Source organism: Myxine glutinosa, chromosome 11 (genome assembly GCF_964187855.1).
Source record: "Myxine glutinosa chromosome 11, kmMyxGlut1.1, whole genome shotgun sequence".
NCBI classification, from domain to species: domain Eukaryota; kingdom Metazoa; phylum Chordata; class Myxini; order Myxiniformes; family Myxinidae; genus Myxine; species Myxine glutinosa.
In genome coordinates, this window is record NC_136271.1 from 116,185,011 (window position 1) to 116,206,109 (window position 21,099).

The window sequence follows — 21,099 nt, forward strand, 5'->3', positions numbered from 1 at the left end:
AAGATGCCTACCCCTCCGAAACGACATGTGGTGAGGCGCGCGGAGCGCACCGAGTTATGCTAGTAATAATAAATAATTAATGGCCATCAATTGTGCAGATGCCTTTGTTATGTTGGCAATGGTAGAAAATGCAATCAGCAAAAAGTGCCTTCACTGTATATAGTAGTAGTCATAGTCGTAGTAGTAGTAGTAGTAGTAGTAGTAGTAGTAGTAGTAGTAGTAGTAATCTCCAACAACATGAGATTATCAGACGTGTGGTCTATTTATATATATATTTTTTAACATTTCAATGTGAAATGACAAAAGCAAGGCCTACCGATGCGGTGGGCTCCTCGCTGGCCTCCAGAGCCAGCTCACCAACACGGTTGATGATCGGTGCAAAGTTTGTCGGGCCACAAAGCCGTACATTCTGCAAGCTGAAGCGATACGCTTCGACAATACCTTCGATGCCTGCAGTGACAAGGCAAGACAATTACATAATTGCAGTAAATTTAGCATGGATGTTATTGGGGGACACCAATGCTAAAGGTTCGGGTTAAAGAGCTTGACGATCTTGTGTTCATTTGTGTAGGATTCAGTCATTGTAATTATTCCATATTATTTGCATTGAAAATTGTTTTTGTTGGGGTGCAATGGATATAACTTTGTGAATTTTTTATATTTTTTATTTTGGCATACAGAATCGAAGTTCGTGGAGGATCGAGAACACAAAACAAGACAGGACATCACAAAACTAAAAGAACAGGGAAAATATGAGAAGGAAGACATGTACAGCAGAGTACAGCAACAACATAGTGAACAAGAAAAAGAGCAATCGGAGATTGCAAACCCTCGCCAGGATGTATTTTCAGTGGTTTTTAAGGCTTTTGTGTTAAAACAAATATGGCGGTCGAACCACGTGATCGATGACGTCAGCATTTTTTTTTTCTCCACTAATTTATTCCTAGATTATGCTCAAGAAATTTCATCTTGATCGGATGATGTTTTGTACTTGTCGAATTATGACGTCATAATGGAGGCACCTATGACATCATGATTAACATATTTTATTCCCCATGGAGAGTTCTTTACAATGAGCAACGTCTCAATTTTTTATATTCGGCGCTTTCCGAGATATCGAGGTGCAAAGTTTTTCGATTTTCCAAGATGGCGGCCGAACCACGTGACCTATGACGTCATCATTATCATTAAAAAAATTATACAGGTGGAGTTGCACCTATGGTGAAAATTTCCTGTCAATCGGAGCAATATGTGCGGACAAACAGACAAACGGACTCAAATGCAATACCCTCTCCTCTGGCGAGGGTAACAAGGGGAGGAGGACATAGGGATGAACAAACTGGATACAGGCACAAGCTCTCAATGACAGAAGTATAATAGTCAGGGCCCTTAGGGATATTTTGGTTCAAATTCTTCCAAAAGCATCAAATTTGGCGCAGATGTTGCCCATGCCATACTCTTTCGATTTTTGACGGGCGCCAAGGGCGGTATGATCCGGGGACCATACCGGTCCATCCCGCCATGTCACCTGACCTATGACGTCATAATTAGGATATGCATCCAATCACATGGCGTACTATAAGTGGTCAAAGTTCAAAATGAATCGATCGATAAATGAAGGCAGGGATCCATTTTTAAGGTTTTCATAAAATCCAATATGGCCGCCAGGTCACATGACCTATGGCGTCATATTTATGACATGTATACAATCATGTATACATGAACCCGGATCATGATCGCACAAAAATTAAACACAAGGATATGGCATACAGTTCATAAAACATCAAAATCCGTACATTTGTAATTAGACTGATGAACTGCATATGCCTGAAAATTAGGAAATAGACATGTAAATATTTCCTCTAATTGTCAAAAATAAGGTCAGAGTTCGATTACGCAACCCAGAAAGATAAAATGGTGAACCTCGTGTAAATCTTGACAAAAAAAAATCAAAAACCGACATGTTTGACTCAAAAATGACATTTAAGATGACCTTGAGGGTTGACCTTGACCTCGAATCATCAAAATAACATCATAATTGGATTCCTCGACCTCGAAAACCCCTGAAAAGTGGTATCATACATGATTCCAACCCTTTTGGTTATTTAACTGATTTTCCTCTAATCCGGGTGGCGGCCATTTAGTATTTCGCCAATATGAGGCCCCCGGGGGGAGGGGGGGGGCGGCCGTCAAAAATCGAAAGAGTATGGCATGGGCAACATCTGGGCCAAATTTGGTGCTTTTGGAAGAATTTGAACCAAACGGCCCCAAAATATCCCTAAGGGCTCTGACTATAAGGGAAACTGGGGAAGAAGCAGAAATGGAATAAAAATAAAATTGCAGAGGTGAACAGCTATCTTGAAGCAACATGACCGCTGGAGGAAAGAATGAGATTGAAGAGACTGAGGAAATTGGTTCCACAGGCGGGACAAAAAAGGAGCAAATTAGTGTGAGTGAACAGTGACTAGATTTTAGGAGTTTCACCAGAAGTGAATTACTGTTACTGGAACATCGTTACTGGATTACTGTTACAGCGACAGTAATATTTCATGTTTCGGTACATGACAGTAATATCGGTACATGTTTGGTGTTAATGGCACTTCTCAACAAAATGTTTGAGGCTTATATGGATCTTTGTACAATAAATTTAGAATGGCACCCGAACTTTGAAATCATTATTCTCAGAACCTGTATCATGTTGGATAGCCGAGTTTACTTCTCAGTGGTTCAAATGCAACATAGTAATTCTTTACCTTCACAGTATGGATTAACAGGGTTGAAGTTCAGAGCAAAATCATGTGAAACCTGCAGAGACAATGATAAAGGTTTATTCCCTCTGAGCACAAACTGCATAATAAGTTTAAAAACAAAAATAAACCTGGTTTCCAAAGTGGATTACTGGGAAGAATCGCAAGATTTAGTGAAGAAGCCAAGCAAAACTTTTTCATTTCGCACCACCAATGACATTCAGACTTCATACAAGCAGAAAAGTATCGTGATGATCGAGTCTTAGAACTGAAGAATTATTGCTAGTGTTAATTTTCAATGCTAAAGTCAATATTGATAAAACAATCAAAAAATGAACGTACAAGGGGAGTTCAAAAATTATATAATAGTCCAAGATATCCACAATAGTCAAAGATCCGCAATAGCTCAAAAAATATTTTCAAAATTTCACATAAATGTGTTTCTTGGAGTACTATAAGTATCTATTGTAATTCATGTAATTTTTTAATGCTCCATTACATTTACCTTGTTTGTTATTCCATACGGCACTTTAAAAATGATGTATCTATATCGTACCCCAGAATGCTCGGCACGCATGCCCAGAAACTCCAGGAAACGTCGGCGTTTAGGGTATCATAAAGTTTATCGTGTGTGCCAGCTAAGGATTGTAACTTCAAATGGCTCACAAAGCTTCTAAAATAAGCTAAAAATACTTTGAAAACTACCTGAGAGAAAGGGCTGTGCCTCTGCACAACAAAAGCCTTGGAGAACTTTCCCAGCTCCCCAAAAATGTGGACCGGTGCTAGGCCCGAGTGAGAACCCCTGGTAGATAGCTACCAGTGAATTGATTGTTTATCTGGATTAGTTGCTTCTGAACACCAATGGGATGGGCATACCTGAGGCTTTTGAATGTACAGGGTAAGTTTTAAATGATTATGTTTAAGATAATCATTTTGAGACGAGAGGGGGAGCCATGAGGGCTGTTGTAAATATATTGTTGTTTGGTTTTGGTGCCACAAGAGAAATTATATTACATTTTGCATCTATTGCTTAAAGTGTGTGTGTGTGTGTGTGTGTGTGTGTGTGTGTGTGTGTGTGTGTGTGTGTGTGTGTGTGGTTTTTTTTTTTGTATATATTCTCACGCGAATCCCTCCGGTTAATACCGTGGGCTCGCGGATGGCCAAACGAACTTAATAGAGGTGACGATCAATTACGGATTTTGACAATACAAGCACGGGAGGAAGAAGGAAGAGGAAGACGCAGCGAGCTCTTACCTGTAGCGATCTCACTGGTGGTCTTCAACCCTGTAGGGAATGAGCTCAAAACGAACATGGGGGTAAAATGTACAAAAATAAAGATTTATTACGGAACCCGATACAAAGAACGCGACAGAAGAACTAATTCTAAATTGGGACGTCCCCACACAGATTTCAAATACGAGACAAAGGGAGAATGAATAAAATAAATGTCCCATCGTGTATTTGTGAATGTGAGTAGGGTTGCAAAGGGTCGGAAACTTTCCGGAAATTTTGGAAACTTTCAATGGAAAGTTTCGGGAATTTTCAATGGGTTGGAAATTTTGGGAATTTTGGGAATTTTCATGTTATCTTTAAGAAATGGAAAAATTATGTTATTTTTGTTAGAAAGCAACAACATTATTGTGTTCTATGCTACTCTTCACATAAATAAAAGAGTTTTCACATGCTTTGTGGGCTGGCTAGAGCCTTCATATAGCTTAATTGGCTCAAATATAGGATATGTGTGAATGATGTACCACTATATACACAATGTATACAGGGTAACATTTGTTTCAAATGATGATGTCATGACTGGTAATGTGAACTGCTCCCAAATTTACTTTGTGATTTGTCTGGAAAGTCTCTGTCTTAAAGAATATGAATGTGTCATTTTGGTATACCCCCTTCTCATCTATCATTTTGTAACGTCTATAATTAGATAGTCAGAGCCATGGGAATTCCGCTATCCAGTGAATAGTAATTTCAGAAAGTGGGATTTTCCATTTCTTGATTTTAAACCTCACTCTGTTCACTAAGTAGCTCCAAGGTTGAGTACAACTACAAGTTGGACATAAAGCTGCTGTATTTACTTTCAGAGCTGCCATTCCTATTGGCTGAGTATGTATCCATTATACATGTTCACAAGTTGTTCATTATGTCAGCTAAATCTTTATTCAAGAATCTTGCTGCTAATTGCAAAACAAAACATATGCTCTTTAACTATTTAATATATATTAATGAATGCCAATAATTTTCCCTGGGTAATTTTCAAAACAACATCTATTATTCTACTGACCAATCAAATTTTAACCTTGTTTGTGTAGGTGAACATTTTACCCAAACAGTTAAGATAAAAATGTTTGTAACTGATAAAAACTTTCAAGAATAAGACTTCAAAATGTTTGTAACTTTTAACAAATGTGATTTTCAAGAATAAGATTTAATCACGTGATTTGGGGTATAATACTATTCCAGTGCTTGTTGACTCATGGGCATTATGTGTATTGTTTTTACACATATCGTAAAAAATGTGTAATGATATGTTCCACAGTTCAGTAAGTAATAAAAATGTTTAGATTACTTACAATCAGTGGTTTTAGTGCTAAAACTATTGAAGCATGTTTCTTTTTTCTTAAAAAACATGATTGAGTAAACCAGAGAACCTTAATCCAATATCCTTCATCTTTTTCTCACATCAAAATTTCAAATTGTGTGAAAATTCTCAAAGTTTCCGAAAATTCCCAATATTCCCGCAAAATTCCCAATATTCCCGGTGGAAATTTACCGCATTCAAAATTCCCGGGAATTTTGCAACCCTAAATGCGAGCTTATCTGTCTGGCAGTGGAGCGTTGGGTCGATGTTCTAGCGCGTCGTCCGACGCAGCTCCAGTTGGCGCGAAGAAAGGCCTCGATGTGCCCCCGCTCGTCGGTCGCACGCGAGGTCCCGTTTGCTCGTAGCACCAAGCCTCGCTCAAAGCACCAAGCACCAAGCCTCGCTTCAAGCACCAAGCCTCGCTCCAAGCACCAAGAGCACCAAGATCAAGAGCACCAATATCAAGAGCACCAAAATCAAGAGCACCATGAAGAACCCAGGGAAGACGACGACGACCAGGGAAGAACCAGGGAAGATGACGACCGAACCAACAGGGAAGAACGCCGGGAAGACGACGACGAGGGAAGACCCGCAAGCCAGTCGTTTTGTCACCCGTGGTGTGACGTCAGCTCTCTCGCGTTACCAATCAGTCCCTCTCTTCTTTGTGGTCTTTCCTGCCTTCTGACGTCACCGGCTCTTTTCCTCTAATCAGCGACCTGCTTCTACGTAGTGGTTTTGTGTCTTCCACCCTGATTGGCCGAGTGTTCGCACCTTCCGCACTGATTGGCCAAGGTGTCAACGGTCGGTGGCCAATCAGTGTGCCGCTTCCTTCTACCTTCCTTTCACCAATCAGTGGCCAGCTCTTACCCCAGCCAATCACACGTTCCCTGGGTGTGGCTATAGACCGATCCGATAAGGACCATCGTGCCCCCTTCGCCGATAGGCGGCGCTCTTGCGTCCGCCATTACTGGGAGGCATCCCGATCCAAACTTAACTCCAGCTGGCTGTGCCAGCACAACTATCATCGCGATCGTACATGAAAAGTGTCCGTGATAATCGTTCTCAAGTGTTTCTCTATACGTGTGGAGCGGTCGTGGACACCTGGCACCTGAAAGCACACGATACAAACCCCATTTTCGGCGATATCGCCGGGCACTGAAGGCGCACGGCTATGCCACCCTGAAGGCACCTAGCACCTGGGGGTACCCGGTTTCCACTTCCACATGCACCAAACATATTTTGTTAGCAACCGCGTACCCTATGCTACGCCATGCCGAGCCCCCTTCCGCCTTAGCCCCGAGTTTCTCGACCACTACGATAACGACTCCTCTGACCGACCCGACTAGGTGCCCGTCCCTTCATCGACTCCTCCATACGGCCAGGTCTTGGCGGCCGTACCACAGCCGCCCCGCATGGATTCTTCCCTCAGAGTCAACCTCCGCCCGGGCCGGCCACCTCTGGCAACTACGGCTAGGCCCCGAGTGGCCGCTGCCGAGCCCCAAGTTCCTTGATCACTCGGGTCACGACTCGTCTGGCAGACCCGACTGGGCCTCCGTCCCTTCGCGCGGGCCGCCTCACCGGCTCCTTATCGCTTCATCGACTCTTCCATATGGCCAGGTCACGGCGGGTGTATCACTGCCGCCCCGCATGGATTCTTCCCTCAGAGTCCACCTCCACGCGGGCCGCTACACCGGCTCCTCACCGGTCGTATAGCTCGGTGGACTGGTCGTATCGTCCACGATTCCATCTTCTCCAATGAATCTAACAAACAAATATATTTTGTATCGATATTCTTTCGGCAAAGTGAACTGAGACCAGTAACTGCATGTAATCTGAACGCTGGAGAGTAAGCCGAATGAAGCGGATGCCTCCCAACTATGGCGGTGTCTATAGAGGGCGCCCATCCATTGAACCCTCCGTCGGATCAGTCTATAGCCTGCCTTGCACGATGTTTGTTGCTATGCCAGCTGGTGATGTGGCTGGCTGCGGCCCCATCGGCGGTGCCCCGATCTGGCTTCGTGCCTGTTCTTCCTGTCTTATTGTGGTGGAGGGGAATTAATTAGTGTGTGCACTAAGGGACCTATCTAAGTGTCTATAGGATGTATAGCCAGAAGGGACACTGGGTTGCTCACAGAGGGAATGACACATGAGGGAATTTTACCCATAATCCCTGTACTAATTAGCATGCCTCGCCCCCTCATGGCGGGGACACAGATACAACTTATTCCGACATACGGCTAAACATAGAACTTGTTACAGGTAGGTTCCCTGTCACGACAATCGAGCACCTACCTATGCAGATCTACCTGGATATATATATGCCTCTACCCACCGACATAACAATATTCACTGTGGCCACTAATTGTATCAACAGGAAATGATAGCAAATCAACCTGTCATTCTCATCAATGGATATTTCTCATATTCCTATATTTCCATTCGTCTGATTTTCATTTAGACACAGAACAATTATGGTTAACCACTTTGAAATTGCCCCTCTTACATCTAAATGCTGAACATTATGATTAAAAGGCTAGTTGAATCACAGATACCATGTTGGTAATGCACGTTAAAAGTGCCCGTCAAGCTAAACACACTACACGTGTGCAAAAGGCCTCATTTAGCATTAATAATAATAATACATTATATTCATACATCATTTGTAAAGTCACGTATTGACCCATTTATAAATAATAAAAAAAGACCATACGTCTAACAGCGGCATAGCCGGGCTTGTAAAATATTATAAACCACAAACACATATGATTAGCTTTTTAAACCATCGCTAATGCTGTTTATAACATTAAACAAAGAAATTTGGAGGAATCCTGACATCCATGAGGTAAGTTTTACTTACAGAACTGAGCGAAGATCTAATGCAATCTATATACCCCACAGGGTTGGAGGTGTGCTCATTTACCAAGCAGCTAGCTAGTGCTTGCCAAGCCAGACGTTCCTTAACGGTTTTTAATGGAGTGCTTGCTCGAATGCCTAAACCACTTGGCGATCTATCCACAAGAAACTTGGTAAATGAACACACACCCAATGTTCCTGAGACCCGACTATAGATCGACTGTAATCTATATACCCCAAAGATGAATGGCCCTTCCTGCCGCTCCCATAGTGAGCGGGTGTACTTGTAAATTAAAATGTCGGTCGGTGCAGTCAGCCGTCGTAATGACATCATAGACGTAATGACGTAATGGACACAAAACTGCCACTACTTTAATATGTAGAAGATGATATATTTTAACTTCCAGTAAGTTTGCAGTCACTATGGAGGGATTAGTGTTACGATTAGATTTACTATAATATTAACGTTACATTATCATTATTTCAAAAATGATATTGCTATCAAAGAACCGAGGCAAATTCCTTACTTGGTTATTAATATTAGTGCTGAACACCGATTATCATTGATCATGAACCATACACCGCTTCAATCCATCAACTTTCCATTCACGACATTGGGATTAAAGTGTTATGGTTATATTTACTATATTATTATTATTATTATTATTATGATTATTATTACGAAAACGATACTACTGAAATGATACACTACTGTATTAAGAAACTTGGGCTTAATTTGTCCGAAGCGGTCCGAAGATGAGTCATAATGCCTAAGGTCTATACGCACTGTACCGTATTGTTGGAAGAGACGTAACGCCGATGCTTTCGACATTTGATAATCATTTTAACAATCGGTTTGTTGGTTTGTCACACGAAATGACTAAATGAAAACATAAAGGTAGAGCATGGCGATTGTGATATATGACAGGTTCGACGATATGCTCAGCATGAACGGCATATAAATCAAAATAGCAGGGTGTGGAGAGTCAGCCGCCGTAATGACATCAGACGTAATCACATCACCCTGTCATGTGACCATATTCTCAGTTCTGATTGGTATACGTTTGAGGGGACATACATACATACATACATACATACATACATACATACATACATACATACATGCTCTGCCCGATGGGCTACACCGTAAAAATTAAACTTGATCTGCCTCGGACATCACCTTCCAGTCAGGCGGAAGTCTTGCCCCGAAGCCCAGCGCTGGGAAGAGTTTGTCCCTGCAGGAGAATTTGCACAACTTACCATCCAAACTGAACATAACAGCAACCACAATCTGACATATCTTGATGGAAAATACAACACTTGAACCACAACAATTTATGGCTTTCATCACTATAATCAGCAGGGCTGACACAATAGCTCAGAGGTGGCATACTCCCCTTTGAACTGTTTGGTTCTCGACCCAACTGTAAACTGTCACCTTTCCAAATGTTGAGTGTCTGAGCTCCCAGACAGACTCAGAATGGAGGCTCTAACATTACACTACCGAGTCTGCTTACGGAACAGTCACACGTCTTTGATGAGTGGTGTTATCCTATTCCCTCACTGGGAGATCAATTCCATGCACATCATACTGGGGATAATGTGAACATGCACTGACTTCAGCTTGAGCAAGCAAAGAGCGCAGTGGGAATATAAAAGGATGCACCACATTGGGGAAGAAATGACTTTATTTGAAACTTGTCATGTCGTTTTCTTCATCCATTTCCAGAACTCATGACTAAATCCATGCTTAACGCAATCCACGGGAATGGTTCGGGCACTATTCCCATGTCATACGCGCTTCGTTCCTCTCCTTTATCCACAATGTCACCCGTACTGGTTCTGTCCTTCAGCAGAACAATTTAGGATTTGATCTTGGAATGGAATGAAGAGTGGGCTTCCAGTGACGTCATCAGTTTGCTCCGTCGTCATGCTAAACAGCACGGCAAACATTCCAAGGCACTGGCCAGAGAGGCAAGATGTAAATTGCCGAAGAGGTGGGATTTGGGGGTAAAATAACATTTTGTGAAAATATTGAAGATATAAATAACATTTTGTGAAAATATTGAAGATATCAAGTTTGTTAATAATTTGTGATCAATTTGTCTTTAAAACAGCTGTTCACCACCTTCTCTTATCTTCCCCCATCCAAAACCTTGATCTCTTCTACCCCCGTTAATTCACCCCAGATCCACTTTTTTGAAATACCGACTTCTTTCCTGGAAGTTCTAGCAGTGTCCATGTGATTTTTTTACCTCTCCTACCTCCCCCAACCCCTCCTTCCCATGCCTCCTACCCCCAAGCCCACTCCCTCCCACAGATCTCCTGATGTCCCTGCTCTCCATCTTGTTCTCCCTCTCCCTTTATCATATGTTTTATGTGTCAGTTTGTCTTTTTGTGATCAATGTTAGCTCTTACACGCTCTTGTATACAAACTTTTTTTTTCTTAAACCCATTATTTCTCATTGTTCAGACTATACGCTTATGAATTCGGTTATTTCCTTCACCTATTGGTTCAAACTTGCCATGCAGATGGAAAACATTGTTTGTGACTCATTTTGCTTACGGAACAGTCAAACATCTTTGAAAAATACTACAACGACTACTTATTTACCGGTCCCTATTATTCCCAACTTGTGAGGTCGACCAGGGAAAGTTTGTAGGTTGCAGAAATTTGGAAATTGTTCAGGTTCAGGGTGTGGCGGTAACTTAAGAAAGAGAGCGAAGGATGGTCTGCCAAGCATCAATCTGACAGTTTATAGTCAGGTCGGGAATCAAACCCAGACAAGAAGGCTCAAAGGTAAGTGTTATACCTCTCTACCATCCATCAGGCCTCTGAAAAGGATGCTATATATAGTGCAGATATGGTATAAGCTAAAGCAACATGAAGTTTGTTTTGTCCATTAAGAATATAAACAAGTTTGAAAAAAAAAAGTTTTTTTTAAAGTGAGATTGTAATAAAACATCATTGAGGAGGAATCTGATATACCTGTGATTAAGAGAAGGTTTTATGGACCATTTGGTGACTGGAATATGTAATATATAGAGAAGAGTTATTGAATGATGTTCTGTGAATGAATTGGGATTGGTTTGGGTGTTTAGCATGAATGCCATTGCCATACGCGTCGTAGTCTTGTATGATGTGACCCACAGCGCGAAGAGCCTCCAGGTAATCGTTGGTCCCGTTTGGGCTCAAATGGTGTAAGGAGCCAGGGTCTTGGGGATCACCATTCGACGCTGTAAAATCAATGCCAACCTACCAGGACAGGGTTAACGTTGTTTTTAAACTAGTGCACCATTGGATCCAAATGTCTCTATATACAAGGTGTTTCAAAAAGATTGATATAACTTTGACTTCCTGCCATTTCTTTGTTTTTTGCCCTATACCGTTTTACTTTTCAGGGTTTGGTGGTGTTATCGTGGTATTTGTTCTCTGGGATTTCTAGCTCTGTAGCTCAACTATGCCATTGACAGTGGAGCAGAATACAAAAGTGGTGGCTCTGTGGTATGAAACTAAATCAACAGCCACAACAACATTTTCTGGGGGGCAGAACTACCTGAGGAGATCACTGAGAGATATTGGTAGCACAACAGGTCACATGCTTCGACTGCACCTTCAATGGCAGATGAGGAATGCTAGGGCCTTACTGGTTTGAGAATGACAACAGCAGGACGGCGACGATCAATGGTGAGCGCTACCGGGCCATGCTCCAGAAGTTCCATAATGATCTAGCCCAAAAGGTCACACCACACCAGCTCGGCATGACCTGGTTTATACAGGATGGTGCACCCCCACATACAGCTGGTGACGCCATCATTTTCTTGCAGCAGCTCTTCAGAAACCACCTCGTTGCCCTGGGTACCGCTCTGCCTACGTCAACCGCCCTGCCACACTGGATGTTCTGAAGCAGGAGAGTGGCCAGACGGAAGCCAAACAGTTCAATCTTGGTTTCATCAGACCACAGCATCTTGTTTCTCACAGTCTGAGAGTCCTTTAGGTGCTTTTTGGCAAACTCCAAGCGGGCTTTCATGTGTCTTTCACTGAGGAGAGGCTTCCTTCTGGCCACTCTGCCATAAAGCCCAGATCGATGGAGTGTTGCAGTCATGGTTGTCCTTCTGGAAGTTTCTCCCATCTCCACACAGGATCTCTGGAGCTCAGCCAGAGTGACCATTGGGTTCTTGGTCACCTCTCTTACCAAGGCCCTTCTCCCCCGATTGCTCAGTTTGGCCGGACGGACAGCTCTAGGAAGAGTCCTGGTTGTTCCAAACTTTTTCCATTTAAGAATTGTGGAGGCCACTGTGCTCTTGGGAACCTTCAATGCAGCAGAGATTTTTTTTGTAGGCTTCCCCAGATCTGTGCCTCGACACAATCCTTTCTCTGAGCTCTTCAGGCAGTTCCTTCGACCTCATGGCTTGGTTTTTGCTCTGATGTGCATTGTCAGCTGAGACCTTATATAGACAGGTGTGTGCCTTTCCAGATCATGTCCAATCAATTGAATTTACCACAGGTGGACTCCAATAAAGGTGTAGAAACATCTCAACCTGAGCTAAATTTCAAGTGTCATAGCATAGGGTCTGAATACTTATGTAAATGTGATATTTCAGTTTTTTCTTTTTAATAAATTTGCAAAACTTTCTAAAATCCTGTTTTCTCTTTGTCATTGTGGGGTACTGAGTGTAGATTGATGAGGGAAAAAAATGAATTTAAACGATTTCAGCATGCAACCTAACAAAATGTGAAAAAAGTGAAGGGGTCTGAATACTTTCTGAATGCACTGTCCATGATTCATAAATATTGTAGAATAGGTGGTGTATATATACAACTTTAAAGTTGCAATCTGTTGTTTAATAAATTTCTGAAGCACTGAATTATTTAAAGACTGGAATCATTATTATGAGACCTCCCTTCCCAAAGCAGTTTTACAATCCACATCTGATGCTGCCTTGGAGTCATAGCTAAGATTACATCAAATTCATTCACACTCTATTTAATTAATGGCATGTTAAGCAATCCTGCAATTAATCTAAATTTATCATCCTGCATTATTTTACAGGGTGTATTTTAGCTTTCAGACAATAATTTTGTGGTTCACACATCACATGACCTCGCACTCATCCTGCAAAGCTCCATCAACCTGCCTTTTTTTTATCCATGCTTTTAAAGAGCAATGGTCTCCATTTTCACTAGTTTGTTTTTATTAAATTACTGATTTTTTTATAAGGAGTCACTCGACACTCACTGTGGAGAGGAGGGGATTTTTTTTTTTGATTCCACAAATAATGACATCGGTACTTTGTTGTGGCGGATCAATTCAAACATGATTCAAACTTCTAAAAATTATTGATGTCGGAATTAAATATTGCCAATCTTAAACAATAACCAAACGTGTAATGGCGAGACACTTGCTCTTTAAACCTTCCATCTCTTCCATTTAACTTCATTGGAGAGTATATACCTATTCCATGTGTACAAGGAGCGATTGCAGTTCGAAAATGGAAAAATAAGAAGATAATGGATGATAGAGGAGATAGGGAGTGGGGCCGTGGGATGAGAATGGAAAAAGGGTTGAGAAAATATTAAGTGGAGAAAGGATAGGGGAAAAGTAAGTATGGAACATTGAGGCTGGAAGGTGGGAGGGAGGGCAAACCTTCGCCATATTTGCAGACATACTATATAAGATGTGCATTTACCAGGGCATATTGGTATGTCCAATAATGGAACAATTGCACTTCCATAAGATGGTTTAATTTGAAGAAAGCATTTACAGCAACATGACTTACTGTGAAATGCAGTTGGCAACCACCGAAGATGTAGTCGAGGAAAGAATACTCGCGTTCAATCTGGAACATTCCATACACACAACTCCAATCAAGTACATCAGGTATCATAACAGTATCAACTGTGAGCTTTATAACAATACGGCGTTTACATGACACGAGCGATTCTGTTTCACATATCTTGGAATGCAGTGATAAAAAGTGATTAAAATGTATCACACAATTAAGTAGAACAGCACTAGGTAGAGCACATACCTCCACCAGGACGAACAGTTTACGTCTTGTATGCCACTGATGGGCCAGATCTGCATCCGGGCCATTCGTCCTTGTTACACATGAAAATCGAATTGGCTTGTTCTTGTCACCTACCCAACTCATCCACCAAGTTTTGGTAATAGTTCGTCCACAACTTTTTGAGATATCGTACTAAGTGTTGTTTTTGGCCCCATCACTCAAATGGTGAAGAATCGCTAAAAAAAAACTAGATGGTATTCATAGAATACTTACCCTGCACAGTCAACTTGTTGCGAGCCAACTCTTCTGTTTTTGAACATTTTTTTCTTTGATCCAATATGGCTGCCAGGCCAGTGAGCAACTACATCATAAATTTATATGCTCTAATATAATTGTTGCATAGATTACGCTCAATAAATTTCAAACTGATCAGGCCAAGCGTTGTCCCTGTCGAAATATGACGTCATAATTACAGCACCATTGACATCAGTAAAAAAATCTTATTGCCCAAGGGGAGTACTTGAGAATGAGCCATGTTTCATTTTTTTCAATGGAGCGGTTTCAGAGATATTGAGGTGCAACTTTTTTCGATTTTCCAAGATGGCGCCTGTACCACCTGACCTATGACGTCATAATTATCATTAGAACAATTCTACAGGAGGAGCCGCACATATTCTGAAAATTTCATGTTCATCGGACTAACAGTTGCAGAGGAATTTATTTTTCATACTGATCAGATCAAGCATTGTACTTGTCGAATTATGACGTCATAAGGGAGGCACCTATGACATCATCATTAACATATCTTATTCCCAATGGGGTGTACTTGACAATGAGCCACGTTTCAATTTTTTCCATTAAGCGGTTTGGGAGATAGAGTTGCAACGTTTTTCCAAGATGGCGGCCATACCACGTGACCTACGACGTCATAATAATCATTAAAATATTCTACAGGAGGAGGCCCTCCTAAGGTAAAAAATTTCATGTCAATCGGACCAACGGTTGCCGAGAAAATGGATTTTTAAAATGCAGACATGCACGGCACACGTACGCAAGTGAATGCTTAACCCCGCTTTTCGCTTCGCGAGCGCAGGGTAATTATAGTATCCAGATCTGCGACTTCCCACAAATTGAATCAATTCGTCCTTGTCACACACCCAACCTGTCCACCAAATGTCGTCTGAATCCATCCATAACTTTTTGAGATATCCTGCTCACAAAAACATAACAAACAGACAGCGAAGACATAACCTCTGTCCAACTTCGGTGGCAGAGGAAAAATGTATATATAAAAACTAGCAACGGTACCTGCCCTATGGGCAGGGCTTCAATTGGGAAGCCCAAATGAAAAGGCAAAATATCAGAAATTGAAAGCTTTTTTTTATTTTAAACGATTCATATAAACATCCGTTGAATCATATCACACGCAAATCATCAAAATCTAAACAGTACATGGCGCCCATTTTGAAAAAAGATTGAATTCTGCAAAACGGAAGCGGCCGCTACACGTCTTTCTCAGTCGCACGTTTATGTGTGAAGAGTGCGCGCCGAATCTGTAACACGAAAGTGGTTACTACACCTGTTTCTCAGTCGCTTTGCACACGCTGCCGTGTTACTTCGGAGCCGCCAATTTATATAGGAAGAGTTCGTCAGGAGTCGTCGTACTCTCTCCTGGTACGTATAATTTCAACAAAAGCCACATCACTGTTCATATCGGTAAATAGTATTCCATCGTGTTTGGGAAAATTGGAAAAACAATATGGCCTATTTTACTCCCAGGGGTCCCAGGAATACCCACCCAAAATATCGTTGCGATCGGTTGAGCCGTTTTTGCGGTACCTTCGAACTGACGGACGGACATTTGGTGAATTATAGTAAGATGCTCACGTGTGTGTTTGCAAAACATTACCAAAGCTTTATAAGCCCTGCTCAAAACTCTTCCACTAGCTCCATTTAAAAGGAGGATGATTATAAACAGTTGTACATGCACAAAAAAAAATTTGAAAGATGAAAATTGACAACTCGATTGTAAAATCCTACTATTAAATTACAATTGACCACTGACTTTAACACCAATACTAATCTTTATTATGGACCCTAGGCATCAAAAACTACATGTTTCGAACAGTTTCAAATGGAACACCTCGCTGCCGCTAGAGCATTTAATTTCATCAGATATGGCAATAAATGTGAATTATTGCTCTCAGCTTGCCGACGTGATAACAGAAGGCGCCATTTGCATTTTTCCTACTCCATCGCTACCCCGTTTAGAGTCCTGTGCAGGCAAGGGAAACGTTAGTGAATTTCAATTTTCAAAAATTTCATTCATTTTCCCCAAAAAAATTTTTTTACAATTTCTTATGAATCAATCGTTAATTAAATAGACAAGATTGTACACCAACGTCTGAAAGATGTGATAAGGAGCAAACAGGCTGTATCTGCATACGCAGATGGTCTGCACGGACCACGTGTGGGTAGGCACAGATGCAGCAAAAGGGCAGGATTAGGAAAACTGACAAACCTTGCAGCACTGACACACCACGACACCTGAGTTCCGGTGTCTTATCCTGCGTTGCTTCTTTTTGGGATTCAAGCACTCAAACTCCACCTGCATTGCAACAATAATAGCAAAGGATGCAGCAACAAATTATTCTCAAGCTCTTATCAACACTAAATTGAACAATGTGAATCAGTAGCAATTGCAGATCGTCATCATCATCCACAAAGCATGATCATGTTATTGTTCAGAAAGAAAAACATAAGTACAATTTTTAGCTGCAGAGGTGTGGATCAAATATGGGACACTAGGACTCGTTAGTCTACCGCGATATAGGTTATCACATGGCTTTTACCACACTTGTGTGTCCAATTGACCAAAATGGCTTTCTCCTACAATTTATCTGCTTAAGTACACATAATCTTATCAAATCCTGGAAGCAAAGAATCATTGCAAAGAAGCAAAACAATCACAGAATCACTGGAAATGATGGCTAAATATTGAATGAGAGTTCTAAGTTAACTATTAAGAGATGTGGAAAATGGCGAAGGGTAGGACCAAGCTGGTTAGAATGACCTCCTATAACAAAGGAAAGGAATCGTAGTCAACCACAAAGTGTGGATTGTAGCATCACATGACTAGATCAGGTGGGGGCAGTCAGATTATCATATCCTGAAGGTTGTTTGAGAGCCAGCTGGGTTTTTACTGACAATCAAATAGTGACATAGCAATTCTCCTGAAACAAATTGACTTCCTGAAGATTCGAATGAAAATCCTAAATATTGCTGCTTTTGTGGCATTCTCAGTTATGGCATTTTATATTGCCGTAACTTGTCAGATCCATTTTGAGATTCCTGAACCCATAAGGCCACCACTGTATCACAGTATGCTACGTTAATGGCTAAAAATAGGATTTACATTTCGACGTTGTCATCAAATTGGTCAACACATCGTTGGTGCTGCAGTAGTTCACAGTTTCTGTCAAGACTTTGTTTGGAATTGAACATCTTTATGGTGGATATGTGGAGGATTTACCTCCCAGCACACCCCCAGGGATGATCATTTGATCAAACTCAGACAGTTACAGGAGAATTTATTAAAGGGAGGGGTACATGTACATGGGGGAGCTGCCGTATAAGCTAGTAACGGGTCAGCTTCTCAAATTAATACACAGCAGGCCAGGGTTTATATACTGTACAGAAAATAATTAAAGGAGACTTTAAAGATAGGAAGGCATAACAATTGGGGGCTGTTTAGTAAGGGAAAAGCTATCTTCTCGTCCACGCAGCTTTGCCCAAGGTCGGAGCCTGATAACTTCAACAATAGGCTATGTTATTACAGGCAGGGGGGTCGGTTCTGCCGAGCTCTGTTCAGTTCCCAGAATGCTCAAAGGCTGCCTGGTAACAAAGCCAAATGTATTAAATCCCCGACAGATACACCTTGACATTAGGACAGTGGCCAAATATGCAAAAGATTGTCTGTCGGTTCAAATCCAGCTTCAAGCTGAAATGTGAATTCCAGGCAAATCTTTTTTTCAGACAAATTACCATGTCACAATCATGATATCGGTTATAAATCCAGATGGCTCACTGGTAACCCTTATGGAGGAGGGTTATACCCACCCTGCCTGGTTTGGTCAAAAAAATTGACCCCAGTAAAACCACATAATTGGCATTTGGGTCTTGTGCTTATACACAGCCTGGGTTTTTTTTCCTCAGAGCGATTGAGTAATATGTATTGTGAAGATCGTATGTTGAGGTTGTTGTGATTTGTTGTCACCAAAACATATTTAATTGTTATAGTGTTTACACGTGCGTCTGTTATTAAAAACATTGTTTTACACAGGTTTATTATAACACCTCCGTGTTCAGGTATCGAGTGAGTATGTTGCTTATATACACTGTCTGGGGGTTTTTTTTCCCTGGGACCGATGAGTAGTATGTTTTGTGAAGATCATATGTTGAAGTTGTAGTGATTTGTTGTATTAATAAATTAAATTAATAAAAAATACATTCAAAGAAGGGAAAGCGGTCCAAGTGCATTTTGCAACGACAAAGATTGGTAATTCATACGGAACCATAAGACAAACATTCCCCAATTTGTCATGCAGGAAATATTTATATACATATTTCATCAAATTCCCCTGGGCAACGCCAGGTACGTCAGCTCGTGGTGTATAAAGGTGAAATGGTCGTGATAAGCCGAATAGCATCATTCTGTGTCTAGGTTTCCTTCACTTGTATATGCTTCCACAAAAAATAGCTGGCAGCAGTGAAAGCTCAAAAACACATCATGGTATGCACGGATAATCCCAAGATTACAAGTAAACCATCACCATAATGCTTTACTCATTCATAAACTGGTTTGTCAATTTTAAATGTTGCAGTCGGATGGAACAATCCAATGCCAGGCTCTTACCTGATGTCCTCCACTTGCCTGGCTGATTTGCTCAAGATTAGTGACAAACTCACCAATGAGATCAGGACTTCCACGCTTGTCCCAGTCATAGCAGATGCCCTGCATGCCATTATAAGATGCCAAAATTGAGGTGCAGATTCGTCAAATGAGGTTTGTAGACATTTACAATTGCCCTGCTTTTGTTTTTTCTCTTGCCTTAATGGGCTTGTTCATGTCTCCATTGCATAGGAGCTGCAGTGGGATGGTGAATGCTTCCCACACTGGATCCAATGAACTCTTCACAACCTGCGATAACACGTAATATATTAACGCCTCTTCCCGTCCGTCGCCTTAAATATTTATTCCAATGGTAATGATAACCCTCTTGTGGATATCACTTAAATCAATAAAACCATTTTATATTGCCGATGAGCCTAAAAATATGAAACATTTCGACGTAACCAGATAATCTACCCTCTAAGACACAATGTCAGTTTGTGTGTTTGTCCAGATGTCTGTCCACTTCATAAGGGTGGGTTTTAGAGGCAAATCTTTAAACACAAATGCATGTTCACTAAGGTCTATTTTGGAGGACAAAACAAACTCGAAAAACATTTTCCATAAAAGAGTAAGTAAAGAGTTTTTTTCTATTGGAAATGTAGACGGTGGATTGCAAACCAAGCCTCAAGGGCAGTGTACAGAAAGGTTTGTTTTTTAATAAAAAAATTAATACAGGGCACAGGAAGTGAAATTCGCTGCCTGTGATGCACAACGCGCTCAGAGTAAAACGACTTTACATTTACATCCGTATGATGTTTAACAAATAAAGAAGATGTAAGCACACCTGACACTAGGCCGAGGCTTCAGACAATTTGGCATGCTCACGAGGCTGCACCGTCGAATAAACTGTTCCCACCCGTCATTTTTGACAGGCTTTTTACTAGTGATACAATAATACAAGTGAGAATCCATAGTTTTATCAAATGTGCTGTTTTTGTTTGTGATTCTTTAAACATCCTCAATACCTATATATACACTGGTGGTTACACCTGTACAAGGCACTGCATGCTACTGTGTACTTCAACCTGAAGGAAATGAAATGCAAATACTGTATTTCACCCTTTTTCTATTTTTGAGTGCAAGAACACTCAGACACAGGAAAAGCCTGTTTGCATCACACCTGTGACATTGCAATATATGAGAGTCCACTTGTTACTTAGTGTATAGATTTCCATCAAATCCAGCTCAGTGGGGAGGCAGGATAGCTCGGTGGTAGTTTACATCTCTGATCTGTACATTTCTAGATTTAATACACGAGTACACCCGCAGACTCCGGGAGGGGCAGGAAGGGTCATTCCTCTTTGGGGTATATAGATTACAGTCAATCTATGGGCGGGTCTCAAGAACATTGGGTGTGTTCATTTACCATTTTTTTGTGGAGAGATCGCCAAGTGGTTTCAGCATTCGAGCAAGCATTCCATTCAAAACCGTTAAGGAACGGCTGGCCTGGCAAGCGCTAGCTAGCTGCTTGGTAAATGAGCACACCCCGGTCTTCCTCCCTTTGTTTTGTATTAAACAGCAGGAGCGAGTTTCAAAAGTTTGCTCCGAAAAATGCCACGGTCGTGGTAGAAAGGGCCATGTTATGAACTCAACATTGTGTGGTATATAGAGTACCATAGATTTTCGCTCAGTTCTGAAAGTAAACCTTACTTCATGGATGTTGGGTTTCCTCCAAATTCTTAATTTAGTGTTATAAAGAGCATTAGCGACTGTTTAAAAAGCAAATCATACGTGTTTGTGGTTTATAATATTTTTACTTCCTGTGGAAGCCGCTGCTCCCACGGAAACGCCATTATAACTATACACTATTTATACACGTTATCACTGCAGGAAAAACGCCTTGGGGGAAGTGGGACATTATTAGTATTAATATTGTTTTGTCATAACATTAATAATATGCGTTTATCATTAGTTTTGTTACTAAGCGTCTTTGGAAAAACGCC

General features: G+C 41.3%; 1 protein-coding gene across 1 annotated transcript in view; it reads right to left on the bottom strand.

Moving 5' to 3' along the window:
* The window catches only part of LOC137436955 (copine-2-like), a 51,279-nt gene that overhangs the window by 16,160 nt on the left and 14,020 nt on the right, over nucleotides 1–21,099 (bottom strand). Inside the window, exons 6-13 of the mRNA XM_078786308.1 lie at nucleotides 19,313–19,402; nucleotides 19,118–19,216; nucleotides 16,724–16,810; nucleotides 13,972–14,031; nucleotides 11,313–11,446; nucleotides 9,371–9,425; nucleotides 2,754–2,805; nucleotides 317–450 (exon numbers count right to left, since the gene is read on the bottom strand). Coding sequence (XP_078642434.1) covers nucleotides 317–450; nucleotides 2,754–2,805; nucleotides 9,371–9,425; nucleotides 11,313–11,446; nucleotides 13,972–14,031; nucleotides 16,724–16,810; nucleotides 19,118–19,216; nucleotides 19,313–19,402 — 711 coding nt within the window. The remainder of the gene's footprint in view (nucleotides 1–316; nucleotides 451–2,753; nucleotides 2,806–9,370; nucleotides 9,426–11,312; nucleotides 11,447–13,971; nucleotides 14,032–16,723; nucleotides 16,811–19,117; nucleotides 19,217–19,312; nucleotides 19,403–21,099) is intronic.